The following is a 14359-nucleotide window of genomic DNA, read 5'->3' on the forward strand; positions in this document are numbered from 1 at the left end:
AACCAATTTCAAAGTTCAAAAGAATTGTATACAAGGGGCCCAAAGCATTGTTGAGGATCCTACCACTCATCCCTCAATCTCTTTAACTCACTGCCATCAGGAAGGAGATACAGGAGCATCAGGTCTAGGATTGCCAGATTGGGTAGCAGCTTCTTCCCTCAGACTGTGGAAGATTCCTACCACTACTCTCAAAATCTCTTTGACCCACTACGGTCAGGAATGAGCTACAGGAGCATCAAGACCAGGACTGCCAGACTGGGTAACAGCTTCTTCCCCAGGTTGTGAGACTAATGGACACCCTGTCACCACTGAGGTTTCATCATTACAACAGTGAACTGTTTACTTGTGCCGTGCACTTCACATGCATTTTGAATGAAATTTTATAACTTTTTGTGGTAATATTTTTCTTTTATGTATTGTGGGTGCTTCGTTGTCCTGAGGAACATTGTTTTGTTTAGTTGTATATATGAACAGTCAGATGACAATAAGGTTGCACTACTGATATCACGTAGCACCAGTGTTTCACATCCAAGTCAGAATCAGCTTTATTACTACTGATATATGATGTGACATTTGCTGCTTTCTGGTTAAGATACAGTGCAATATATATAAAAAAATTCCATAACTAACAAAAAATTTGTGGGCCATTCAGAAATTTGATAGTGCAGGAGTAGAAGCTGTTCTTAAAAGTGTTGAGTGTGGGTCTTCAGGCTATTGTACCTACTCCCTGATGGTAGTAATGAGAAGGGGGATTATTAATGATGGATGCCGTCTTCTAGTTGGTATGACCAATGATGATTATATTGTGATTTAAGAATAAAATCCCACAGTGAATATCAAACCCACTTGCAGAATGTGGGTAATTGAAGAGAATAACAAAGAAAATGTTCTGAGGGTTCCCTTTAGCAGCAAAATGTGCAAATGTAGATAAGGTCAAAATCCTGCAAATAGACAAGATTGGAGGCGATGGTGGTGACATTGAATATTTTGGCAATACCAGCCACCCAACAGCAAATCGCATACACTCTGGCCACTTCATTAGGTACAGGAGTGGTACCTGCTATGATCTTCTGCTTTTGTAGCCTGTCCACTTCATGTGCTGTGCATTGTGTGGTTATTTGAGCTTCTGTTACCTTTTTGTCAGCTTGAACCAGTCTGGCCAATTTCCTCTAACCTCTCTCATAAACAAGGCATTTTCACTCAAAATCCTGCTCACTGGATGCTTTTTGGTTTTTACACCATTCTCTGCAAACTCTAGATTGTTGTGTGTGAAAATCCCAGGAGATCAGCAGTTTCTAAGATACTCAAACCACTCCATCAGACACCAACAATCATTCCACAACAAAGCCACTTATATCACATTTCTTTGCCATTCTGATGTTTGGTCTGGACAATTGAACCTCTTGATCATGTCTGCATGCTTTTATGCATTAAGTCGCTGTCACATGATTGGCTGATTAGATATTTTCATTAACAAGCAGGTGTACCTAATAAAATTGCCACCAAGTATAGAATACTGATGGGAGAGGAGCAAGAGTGTAAGTGCCAACGCTGTAACAAATGGCTCAGCAATGATCACCATATGGAAGAAACCAGCTGTTGAAGGGGTAGGAATACAGATGGTTAATAACTGGTGGTAACCTTCTGGATACAGCTGGTGCTAATGTGAATGGTTCCCCGTCATCATAAGGTTTATCGGAGATTGGGATGCACCTAGGTACAGAAGGTTTGATTCCTAATGAAGACTCTCAGCCTGAAATGTTGACTGATTATTCTTCTCCATATGACTGCTTGACTTGCTGTGTTCCTCCAGCATTTTGGGTGTGTTAATCTGAATTTCCAGCACCTTCAGAACTTCTTGTGTTACTGAAGCTTATTATGTTATCATAGCCACTATTGTTCTGGCTGAGATTAGATTTAAGGTAGACTTACAGATAATTTTTTTATTCAGTATCCAAAACCAAGTTTTACTGATATTAAGTTTTCTTTGTAAGCATGAACATAGAGAAGTGTATAAATCCTGTTCAGGTAGATCAGCTTTGTCTGGTCTCTTGGTGTGCACCAGTTTCAATAATTCACCCTTTGATTATATTGCCCTACTCATGACTTGATAGAGTTGTACAAGATGATGAGGCATTGATCATGGGGGTAGCCAGACTTTTTCTCATGGTGTAAATGATTAATTCAAGATGCATAATTTTATGGTGATTGGAGGAAAGTATAGGGGAGGGGGATGTCAGTATTTTTACACAGAGGGTGGGTGGGTACTTGGAAAGCACTGCTAGGGGAAATGAAAGAGAATGATACACCAGCGGCATTTAATAGATAAGTACATGGATGATAGAACAATGGAGAACTATGTAGGAGGGAAGGGTTTGATCAATTGATTGTAGATAAGGTTCAAAGTTCAGTGCAGCATCAAGGGCCAAAGGGCACACGTTATACTGTTCTATGTTCCATGTTCATTCTTACACCAGCCTTAAAGACAATCAGGCAATAAGACACCACAGTCCAAAGTACAACAGTGCAATTTGATAGAATAGTTCTTTATTTACAATCTGAATCACACATTTAATAAAATTATGTTCCAACGCAAAAAGAAATTAATTTCCATTAAAAAAATTCTTCAGAGAAAAAGAAACACTATATTTTATATTGCCATTTTCAAAGCAATCCCAGCAGACAGAGCCTCAGAGCTTTTAGCCCTTGTGTCTGCACAAAGACACAAATGTATGAGGGCTTACTTTTCTTATTGCAAACATTCTGAACAACTACTTCCAAGTTGTTTTACAAAACAGACATTCATTTAACTTCCAGTTCCATTGACAGTGCAAAGGACAAATAATGTACATTTAACCCTTGCATTCCAGTGATAATGTGACAAGGTAACATGGAAAGGAACTAACCCTATTACTGATATATAGAGCATCCTTGTGGGAGTTTCCAGCCATCAGCCTCCTCTCTGACTTGCAAATCTACTTATAGGCAAAGTGTAGAGGGACAATCTCCATTACAAAGAAAAAAAAAGTGGTTTGACAAATACTTCTACATATATATATATATATCCCCGAGCAACATAACACTGAATATCAATCTGCACATGTTACCCCTGGACAAATAATAAAGCATTTGGAAATGCTGTAATTGCTTATATTATCTAGTTCCTAATGAATTTTCTTTTCAATTGGACCCAAGTAACAATTAGATATCTTAACAGGTAGTCTTGATGCCATATCTTAGTAATATTGAGAACCACACACCAAAGCTGATGACGGGAGCAGTGACTTCTTAGGCAGTTTACATTACTCTATCATCGAGTCACTACTATTACATTACTTAATCACACTGCATTAACTTTCCATTGAGTGCTTTTTAGTTGTAGGAAGAGACATGGAACAGAGAGGTACGTGCCTACAGAAAATAATTCAGAGTTCCGTTCCTCCTCACAACCCCACTCCTCTGCCACGGCTAATGAAGTACAAGGTCACTTGGTGCATTTTTCGTAAACCTGCTCTCAGTTTTGTAGTCTAATCTTTACGTGATTACAGTGCCAAGAAATAACATCAATCTGGTTGTTTCCTCAGAAACACAGCGTGCTCTACACAGGTTAATTTCCTGAACCATGATTCTAAAATATTAAGACGGGAAAATAAAATTCACAACACTGTGGTCATCTTAAATACAAAAAAAAATCCACAAACTGGGAATGTGACATTCTTTCTCAAGAGCAATAAAAATTCATAATCAGCTGACCAGCAACTTCCACTAGATTATGCATGTCCGGGAAAAAGGAGCTGGATTAAGCAGATTTAAATAATTTGCATATTATGAAATAGATGTAGGAAGTTAAATAACAATTTAAACTCTATAAAAATGATGAATCCTCTGCCCATCTTTAAATGCAATAAAATAATGCCAGCCCAGGCACCAATAATACATAACCATGATGTGAAATTATCTATAATCTAAATTAGTGAATAAAATGCAGTAACTAAGTGTGTAAACCTACAGGACTCTCACTTACATTAAATGCACTTAGTCTTGCTCTTTCAAAGAGCAACAATTAGAATGATTAACAAGTTGTCTAAGGTTTCTTCCTGCAACACCCACCTGCATAATGAACACATTTGTAATTATACTGAGATTAATTCTTATTTTTATACCACAGTTTCTTATGGTTACCTCTGTCCTAAAGTACTTAAGAACATTTGAACTCAAGAACTCAATAACTTAAGTCAACCATAGCTATATTTACAGGTTCATAAGTTTCAGCAGGACTTTCACATCACTTAGTGCAGGTTCTTGATGCAGTCTGGCATATCCTGTGATCAGTGTGTAGAGGTCTTGGGGGTAACACAAAATCTTAGTACTGATGCTTGCAGCAGGACTTGCTCATTTCTAGACCTGGGAAAGGTGCTGTAAGGACTGTCATTGCTAAATGCTCATACTAACACCTTTCAGAACGGAGCAGGGACACTTTAAACAGAAAGGGAACAATCTTTATGTAAGCTGGACTACGGTTTAATCCACCCTGAGAAAACACCATTCCTGAACATCTCCTGTGCATAAAGACTCAAGAGTCTGAATTAAGGTAGAAGCCAGTGTGCTACCATTTGCACAGTTACATAGCAATCTATAGACTCGAGTTATTATAAAAACCAGTGCTTCAGATGTGCTAATAATAATTAAACTTGGCTGCTGATACATAGATATCAACAACACCATCAGCTTCCCATAGACATGAAGATAAAACATGCACAATGAACAGAATATGCACTAATTTCGTAGCATCTGATATCCATTTGTAAACATTTGCTCAATTTTATTATTATTGGGTGATTTGCCAAGGACCAATACCATTAAGCAAGGGGTCAGTCTAATCGGTGTTCCCTGGTTGGGAACCCCATGTTGCCATAGTACCACGTGCATCACCTGATTATCTGGACAGCAAGGCTGCAGACACTGTTCTGATCTAAACAGGAACAAAGATACTGGCACAGAATTAACACATTACCTTCAGACATCACAGAGCAACTAAGCAAGGGGCATGATTTGCACAGAGAAAATATGTATGTAAAGTCCAGATTCACCAGGATTGTGTAACATTTATGAAAACATTATTCCAAGTGTTGATGGAACTTCATAGTGTAAATTTATCTAAACATGGATTAGTACACTGAAGATCAAGAGACAACTGAAGTTGTTTCAACTCAGGGGAAAAATTATTTCAAGACAATACAAGTTACCTAGCAAATAGAACTGATCAAAAATGGGGAAAAATTTCATTTGCATCTGTTCTCAAATACTACATTTGGTATTACACTGAGTATTCATGTTGACTATTATTCAAACCCGCATCTACTTGTGGGATTGTATGAAACAATTGAATTTGCTCAAGTCAGACTTAAGTGTGTCATAACCATCGCCACTGAGTCAAAAGGTGTCTTATTACTCCGATACTGGCCTCTCTTTTTCTAGTGACCTTGGAGAGGTAATGGAAATCTGTGGTGCTTGATCAGTGAACTTGTATGAAAGGTGAAGAAGTCTGTTGGGCTTGTTGCACAGGCTTAGTGGGAAATGATGCGAGATTTCCTTTTCATTGTCTATTGCTGTAAAAAGGACTACATCAACCATTTTTCAGAGATTTTTAAGAATTATTTGCAAATGTTTTCAAATACACCAATTTTATAAAAGAGTGCAAACATAGATTTTTGTTAATGGAAGGTATTTTGTTTAAACTGGTCCAGGCACTGGTGAAAAGGCATCAGTTGCTAATATTTGGATGACAACACTGTCAAGAAATAGAATTAGTCTGTGTAGGTTAGCAGGCAGTGGCTGTTTGCAACACAACTCCTTGGCAAAGTATTTAATGTTTTTTTTCCTCAGCCAGAATAGCTCAAGCGTGCATTTATTTAAAATATAGGAGGATTCTCTAAAGCACAAAGGTTCGATTTCTTCAGTTCTTTTTATATAAAAAATAAATTCTGTAGGAATTTCTTCTACTAGAAGGTGGTGGTTAATGGGTCGTGATATGAACATACAAATGCTCAAAGGATATTTTCAAAGATGTTATATAGAACAGAATAAGACAGGCACAGCAAATACATCTGGCAATAAATGCCCAAAGTTTGTCTACACTTACAGTAGTAAAATCCTATGAATCTGAAGACAACTCCATTACTTCAGTCAGATGCGTCTCAGCAGAGATTAAAATAGAATAGATACAGCAGTACTTTATTTCAATTGGGACTTCAAGCCCACCTCAAATTCATTATCAGCTGCTCCTGTGCAATCTGCATGGATTATTGATCGACATCAATTCAACATGATAAACCTTTACCGAAAAATAATAAACACACCTTATAGTTCAGTTCTAGTCTCCTTTTAGCTGTTTCCTAATAATCAGAACTTATGAGGTAATTTTGCTGGTTCATTTCCATTTCCCAATTATGAATTACCCATAATGTGGATCTGCAGTTTTCATCCATGGTGGAAAGAATGGCCCTTGAAGATCTAATAATATTTTTGCAGGAAGTCTTGAGAATTGCAACTTAACAATAGATATGTCTATAGTTTGTCTAAAAAAATCCTTGTCTGCATGAAAATGTTCAAACTTGAAGGATGTTAGCATTAACAAATGGAGCAGAAATCATGCTTTAATAAATTTTCATTTGAATGAAACTGATGAAATATCACATAGGAACACAATAGTACTTCAGGAGCTGTTTGTCCTTTAGATTTCACCACTAAAAAGGTGCAAGAAGAACACCTAAACTCCTAGAGTGAACTGCTTGGAACATTAAACTTGACCTAATCACTAGAAAATTTTTTCCTATACTACATTTGAATGAAATAATGATTTAACCACTGGATTTTAAGGTAGTATCTCCCCTTTTGGCACCATAACATTTATTATTCCTCCCTCTGTCAACCATGACAGTTCCAACTTGTGATCTTTACCACAGTGGAAATGATCCCATGTTGTGCACTGAGCAGTTCTAAGAAAGTCCATGTGCAAAAGCAAGAAACATACCATTTTCAAATTGCCTGTCCCACGACAACAAACTGAGTGAGAAGAGGGATGAGAAAAGTATTAATAAAGAAGCAGTAATACTTAAAGGTTATTTTCTAGCTTACTTTTGAAAACTGCTAAAACAAATCTGGTTTCTGCTGTGTAACATTCTGACTGTCATTAATAGTGAAAGCATTTTAGCTGTCCACATAAACAGATTTGTTCTTTTTTCCCCATTATAATTCATTATGTGGTATTCATACTTCAATTCACACTTCAATGCATTATCAGGTTTTATACTGTGTACAATATTAATTTCCACTTGTGGTCTATGATACAGGAAGCAGTCACAATCAAACTAAAATATTGTACAACATTAATAATGTGCATATTGAGACCTAGCAATTTATTTTAAGTGGCCCATGAGTTTGATGTGCAATTTTTTGTTTAAATCTCAGTAACCAGTCAAGAATAAAACCCAAAGATGGAAATCAATGATATGTTGTAAAGGTAAGAACAAATAACCAATGGAAAACCATTTTGGCTCTTCAAGACAAAACCTGCACTGCAGCAGTGCTAAAACCAATATTTAGAAACTGTATTATGCATTGGCATCTCAACCATTCTGCTCAATACCCCAAATCCTCACATCTGTTTTAGATCTACATAAAGAAAAATCACCTGTGTACTCTTGGGGTAGTGCCATTGTTTCCAGGTGAGATACTAGTCCAGAAAAAAAAATTCAACTGTAGCACATTCAGATTCAGAGTTTAAACAAGCATCATTCCAAAGCATTGGCTTTATGGCACTGTACTGTAAATTCCAGATACTTCCTATGGATTTAGTTGGAGCGGGTGAGAATGTCTTCCAGCATCTCATCTTTTTCCACTGGTGGCACGACATTTTTCTCTTCCGCCATCTTCTGTTTTTTACTTACAGTTTGACTGATGGCATCATCCTTGGTGAGTTCTTTGGCAAGAACAGACGTCATAGCATTGCCTCTTCGATTAGCTGCAGAAACAGTAAACAAAGGATGTCATTGCAAAATACACTTACCGGTGACTTTATTAGGTACACCCAACCACCTGCTCATTAATAGAAAAATAATCAGCCAATCATGTGGCAGCAGTTCAAGGCATAAAAACATGCAGAAATGGTCAAGAGATTTAATTATTATTCAGGTAAGCATCAGATTGGGGATGAAATGTGATCAAAGTGACTTTGACAGGGTGGTCAGAAACCATGATCTCCTGGGATTCTCACACACAGCTCTAGAGGTCTCTAGAGATCAGAGAATGGTGCGAGAAACAAAAAAAGAAAATCCTGTGAGCAGTAGTTCTGTGGGCAAAAATGCTTTGTTAATGAGAGAGGTCAGAGGAGAATGACTAGATTAGTTCAAGCTGACAGGAAGGTGACTTAAATAACCTCTTGTTACAACAACAGTATGCAGAAGAAACCCTCTGAATGCACAACACATTGAACCTTGAACTGGATGGACTGCAGCACCTATACCTAGAGGCCACTTTATTAGGCACAGGAGGTATATAATAATAAAGAGGACACTGCATGTAGAACTCTGTAGTCTTTGCAGTTGGAGCTGTGACTCCATGGAGATCTCAATATGACAGAAGTGATATTGGGATCAGTACCAGGTAGAGGTTCCAAGGTTGTCAAGCCAAGGGGTGGTGGTGGGGACAAGCTCCCACTACCTAAAAGTGATCCTCATGGCACGTGCCTCAAATAGCCTCTGACAACCAAGCTCAACTCCTGGCTTTCTCGTGTGGCTTAGCCTTGAAGCCTGGCGGAAATGTTTCTACTGACAGGAGAAGGGGCGAAGGTGGGTCCTGGCGCCTTAAAGCTAGTGCTTCATCAGCCTGGAAAGGCAGTCCATTTAAGAGAGGGAAAACTCTGACTTTAAACCTCCGCTGTCTTGCGGCCATACCCACTCATGGGAAAGACTTAGGGAATAAACCCTGAGGACAAATCTGGAGCTGGAGTCCCTAAGGCAGTCCAAACGTTGCCTTTAACCCCTTTCTGGCAACTCCTGCGACGACACTGGTGCTAAGCTGTATTGGCCCTTACCCTTCCCTTGGGCAACATCAGTGGTATGGGGAGGGGAGACTCGCTGCATGGGCATCTGCTGATCTTCCATTCAACCTTGCCCAGGCCTGCGCCCTAGAGAGGGCGCAGATCCATGGTCTCACAAGTTAGAAACCTTAAAACAATCACAACTTACTGTCAACTCTGATAACCATAAGACGACAACTGGCAACCAAATATTACAGATGAAGCTGACAACAATGACATTATTTTTGATTACTGTAAAGTTAAATGGGAAATTCTAGGTGTAATCACTGTATCTCTGGCAATAATTGATCTGGGACACACACACATCCAATGAGTTACAATGGGTATACAATACACAAAATACTGGAAGAACTCAGCAGGTCAGGCAGCATCTACGGAGAAGAATAAATATTCAATGTTTCAGGCTGAGACCTTCATTAAGACTTAAAAGTACCAGCACTTATCAATTTATGTTAAATTGCCTCATCAAGCGAGGTGTTCATACTAGCATCCGCTGCTCTTGCCAACATCACATTCTTTAATTCAATGGCTTAAGAAATTCTCCTACAGTTGACTGCATTAAAAATTCTTATACAAGCTTGTTGTGACCCTCAGTGAGCTAACTGCCCTTATTAGCAAATAGTGTCACCACCTAATGAAAAAAACCCTTCATCATGTCCTGACACCAACAGTTTATTCCTCGCCATAGATGCTACTTCACCTGTTGAGCTCCTCTAACATTTTGTGTGCGTTGTATACTTCAAATTTTCAGCATCTGCAGAATCCCTTGTGCTTTATCCCTCCAACCTTTTACACACAGCGCTATCATTCCATGCAATTTAATTGCCATACATCAAGAAATTTGTAATGAGCACTTCTTGGTGAGCAGGTGAATAATTATATTTGTTTCACTGATGAGGCCTGTCAAAGTTAATTCACAATCAATATAAATAGAGGTTGCTTTTAACCACAATACTCACTGAGTTGGAAATAACATGCAGGCATTGTCAATTTGTTAAGAGATACTGCCAGTAAAACATGCTGGGAGGTAGACTGTGAGTAGGGGAGGAGAAACAATTTTAGGTAAGCAAAACCATACAGCACTCCATTTTGGGAAAAAATTCTCACCGTCCTTGGCTTCCATAACAAATTGGACAAAATCATAAGATTATATCAGCCAAATAGCAGAGCAAATAATATACATAATCAAATCACAGCATCTGGGCTTCTGTGCAACTCTTATTTAATCATCAAGGTACTTCACATTTCATCACTGTAGAGGCATGTTCAGCCAAATACTGTTATTGCATATCAAACAATATTAATTCCAGATATTACAGAGACAAAAACGATATTGTAAATTCCTGGTGAGCAATACTGATTTACCAGTTCCTCTTGGATGGAGAGATCACTGCACCAGCTTAACAAGCAGAAGATGTATGCTTGGCAAAGTGAGCATACCATGACCAGACAGGCATTTCAATGTAGTGCATCTACTTCTCTAGCATAGATCTATTACCAGTTAATTATATGAACTGCTTATCGGATCAGCTGGTACACAGATTGCTTTCCTGAATTAAATAAAATGAGTAACAGTTCAGGAGGAGGTCTAAGAGGGTAAAGGAAATTAATAAACTCTTGCAGCTAATTGCTATTAAGTAATCCTTGTATGGGGGGGGAAGGACAGATGTCAGATTTGATATAGATTCTGACAATACATTCTTGTCAGAATGATCAGTTGATCATACAGTACAGTGTAAAGTTAATTTCTCACTATGCTTCACTAAATGGAGCACCAATCGTGAGTTGGAGAGCTCCGAGAGAGGAATGGCACACAGGTCTAAGAGCAAAGTTTAAAAGGGGAAAACTTTGCGGGAACTCGGCTATAACCGGAGCACCAATCACGAGTTGGAGAGCAGGAAAGATACAGGCATAACAGGGAGTCACTGCCTAGTGGAGTGGTCATCAAAGGAGCTGTCATTGATGGAGTGGTGTGAAGCAGAGTGGTAGGGCTTTGGCTTTGGTGAAGTAAGTGGGTAAGTGGACTTCGCTTTTTCCTTGCATTTTTTTTAAACTATGAGAGGAAGCTGCCAACTAATATCAAAGAAGACACTAAAAGCAGACTATTGTTTAGATGGGGAGAGAATTCAAAATGCAGGGATACAAAGAGACTTGGGAGTCTTGTGCAAGACACCCTAAAGGTTAACCTCCAGGTTGAGTGGGTGGTGAAGAAGGCGAATGCAATGTTGGCATTCATTTCTAGAGGTATGGAATATAAGAGCAGGGATGTGATGTTGAAGCTCTGTAAGGCACTTGTGAGACCACACTTGGAATATTTTGTGCAGTTTTGGGCTCCTTATTTTAGAAAGAATATATTGGCATTGGAGAATGTTCATAGAAGATTCAGGAGAATGATTCCAGGAATGAAAGGGTACCTGTATAAAGAACGTCTGGCAACTCTTGGGCTGTATTCCTGGGAGTTTAAGAGAATGGTGAGGGGGGGGGGGGGGGGATCTCATAGAAATGTTCTGTATGTTTCTAGGCCGAATGATACAGCAAAATTATTTCCCATGGTAGGGGAGTCTAGGACAAGAGGGCATGACTTCAGAACTGAAGAAGTCCATTTAGAACAGAAATGCAGAGAAGTTACTTCAGTCAGAGGGTGGTAAATCTGTGGAATATGTTGCCATGAGTGGCTGTGGAGGCCAAGTCATTGGGTGCATTTAAGGCACAGAGAGATAGGTTCTTGATTAGCCAGGGCATCAAAGGGTATGGGGAGAAGGCAGTGGAGTGGGGATGACTGGAAGAATTGGATCAGCCCATGATTGAATGGCAGAGCAGACTTGATGGGCTGAATGGCCTACTTTGCTCCTACAGTGGCATGCAAAAGTTTGGGCACCCCGGTCAAAATTTCTGTTACTGTGAATAGCTAACTGAGTAAAAGATGACCTGATTTCCAAAAGGCATAAAGTTAAAGATGACACATTTCTTTAATATTTTAAGCAAGATTACTTTTTTATCTCCATCTTTTACAGTTTCAAAATAACAAAAATGGAAAAGGGCCCAAAGCAAAAGTTTGGGCACTCTGTATGGTCAGTACTTAGTAGCACCCCCTCTGGCAAGTATCACAGCTTGTAGATGCTTTCTGTAGCCAGCTAAGTCTTTCAATTCTTGTTTGGGGGATTTTCGCCCATTCCTCCTCGCAAAAGACTTCTAGTTCTGTAAGATTCTTGGGCCTTCTTGCACGCACTGCTCTTTTGAGGTCTATACACAGATTTTTGATGATGTTTAGGTTGGGGGACTGTGAAGGCCAAAGCAAAACATTCAGCTTGCGCCTCTTGAGTAGTCCATTGTGGATTTTCAGGTGTGTTTAGGATCATTATCCTGTTGTAGAAGCCATTCTCTTTTCATCAGCTTTTTTACAGACGGTGAGACGTTTGCTTCCAGAATTTGCTGGTATTTAATTGAATTAATTCTTCCCTCTCCCAGTGAAATGTTCCCCATGTCACTGGCTGCAACACAAGCCCAAAGTATGATCAATCCACCCCCATGCTTAACAGTTGGAGAGGTGTTCTTTTCATGACATTCTGCATCCTTTTTTCTCCAAACATACCATTGCTCATTGTGGCCAAAAAGTTCCATTTTAACTTCACAGGACTTGTTCCCAAAATGCATCAGGCTTGTTTAGATGTTCTTTTGCAGACTTCTGATGCTGAATTTTGTGGTGAGGATGCAGGAAAGGTTTTCTTCTGATGACTCTTTCATGAAGGTCATATTTGTGCAAGTGTCGCTGCACAGTGGAACAGTGCCCCACCACTCCAGAGTCTGCTAAATCTTCCTGAAGGTCTTTTGCAGTCAAACAGGGGTTTTGATGTGCCTTTCCAGCAATTCTACGAGCAGTTCTCTCAGAAAGTTTTCTTGGTCTTCCAGACCTCAACTTGACCTCCACCATTCTGTTAACTGCCATTTCTTAATTACATTACGAACTGTGGAAACGGCTACCTGAAAACATATTGCTATCTTCTTATAGCCTTCTCCTACTTTGTGGGCATCATTTATTTTAATTTTCAAAGAGCTAGGCAGCTGCTTAGAGGAGCCCATGGCTGCTGATTGTTGGGACAAGGTTTGAGGAGTCAGGGTATTTATAAAGCTTTGAAATTTGCATCACTGGGCCTTTCTTAACAATGACTGTGAACAAGCCATAGCCCTAACAAGCTAATTAAGGTCTGAGACCTTGGTAAAAATTAGCTGAGAGCTCAAATCTCTTGGGGTGCTCAAACTTTTGCATGGTGCTCCTTTCCTTTTCTTCACTCTAGAATTGTACAAAACAAAAACAATGCACTAATCTTGCTTAAAATATTGAAAAGAATGTTTCCTCTTTAACTTCATGACTTTTGGACATCAGTTCATCTTCTACTCACTTAACTATTCACAGTAACAGAAATTTTGACCAAGGGTGCCCAAACTTTTGCATGCCACTGTATATCTTATGGTTATATGGCCTTCGACATCTATCCCCATTAGAGGCACTTAAGAGATTCTTAGATCAACATGAGGATGAATGAAAAAGGGGGGCTGGATGGGAAGAAAGGGTTAGATTGACCATATAGTAAGTTGAAGGGTCATTACAACATCATGTACAGAGGGCCTGTATTGTGCTGCACTGACCTATATTCTGTCACTCACATCTGTTGCTTTACCCACTCAGACACAAAGTTCTGGAATTCCTCTCTAAACATCAGTATTTCACTAACAATTTTTTTGTTTAAGATACCTTAAAATTTTCAATTTTTGCCAAAGTTTATGGTCATCTGTCTTATTTCCAAATTAATGTTCTTATTATATTATTACAGTTTGCTGATTATCTAGTGAAGTGCTATGAGGTGCTTAATAATGTTAGTGTCACGACATGAAGTTGGAAGATGCTGTAGTAGGCTCAGAGTTGATAAGCTGGGACCATCTCTGCAAGAGTTCAAATGTGATAGGTGTACATCTGCCACTGAGAATGGCGAACATCTATTAATCTGCAATTCATAACTGTAAGCTGAACTAATTGTGCATTTAGGATTGACATTATGGTGGTAAGGTACCTATCACCATATACCTACAACTAATAAATTACAGGTTGCTCCGCCACCCTAGTGGAGTACGATCTGTATTTGCATTTATATACACCTGTTCATTAATGCAAGCATCTAATCAGCCAATCATGTGGCAGCAACATAATGCATAAACACATGCAGAGATGGTCACGAGGTTCAGTTATTGTTCAGACCACAC

At 39.0% G+C, this 14359-nt stretch overlaps 1 protein-coding gene across 1 annotated transcript in view; it reads right to left on the reverse strand.

The window, feature by feature from the left end:
- Positions 1 to 2517: 2517 nt before the first annotated feature.
- LOC132405559 (protein diaphanous homolog 1) overlaps positions 2518 to 14359 on the reverse strand; it is a 116147-nt gene continuing 104305 nt past the window's right edge. The window contains exon 10 of the mRNA XM_059990456.1: positions 2518 to 8023. Coding sequence (XP_059846439.1) covers positions 7854 to 8023 — 170 coding nt within the window. The 3' untranslated portion in view covers positions 2518 to 7853. The remainder of the gene's footprint in view (positions 8024 to 14359) is intronic.

This window comes from Hypanus sabinus, chromosome 15 (genome assembly GCF_030144855.1).
Source record: "Hypanus sabinus isolate sHypSab1 chromosome 15, sHypSab1.hap1, whole genome shotgun sequence".
In the NCBI taxonomy this organism is placed as follows: domain Eukaryota; kingdom Metazoa; phylum Chordata; class Chondrichthyes; order Myliobatiformes; family Dasyatidae; genus Hypanus; species Hypanus sabinus.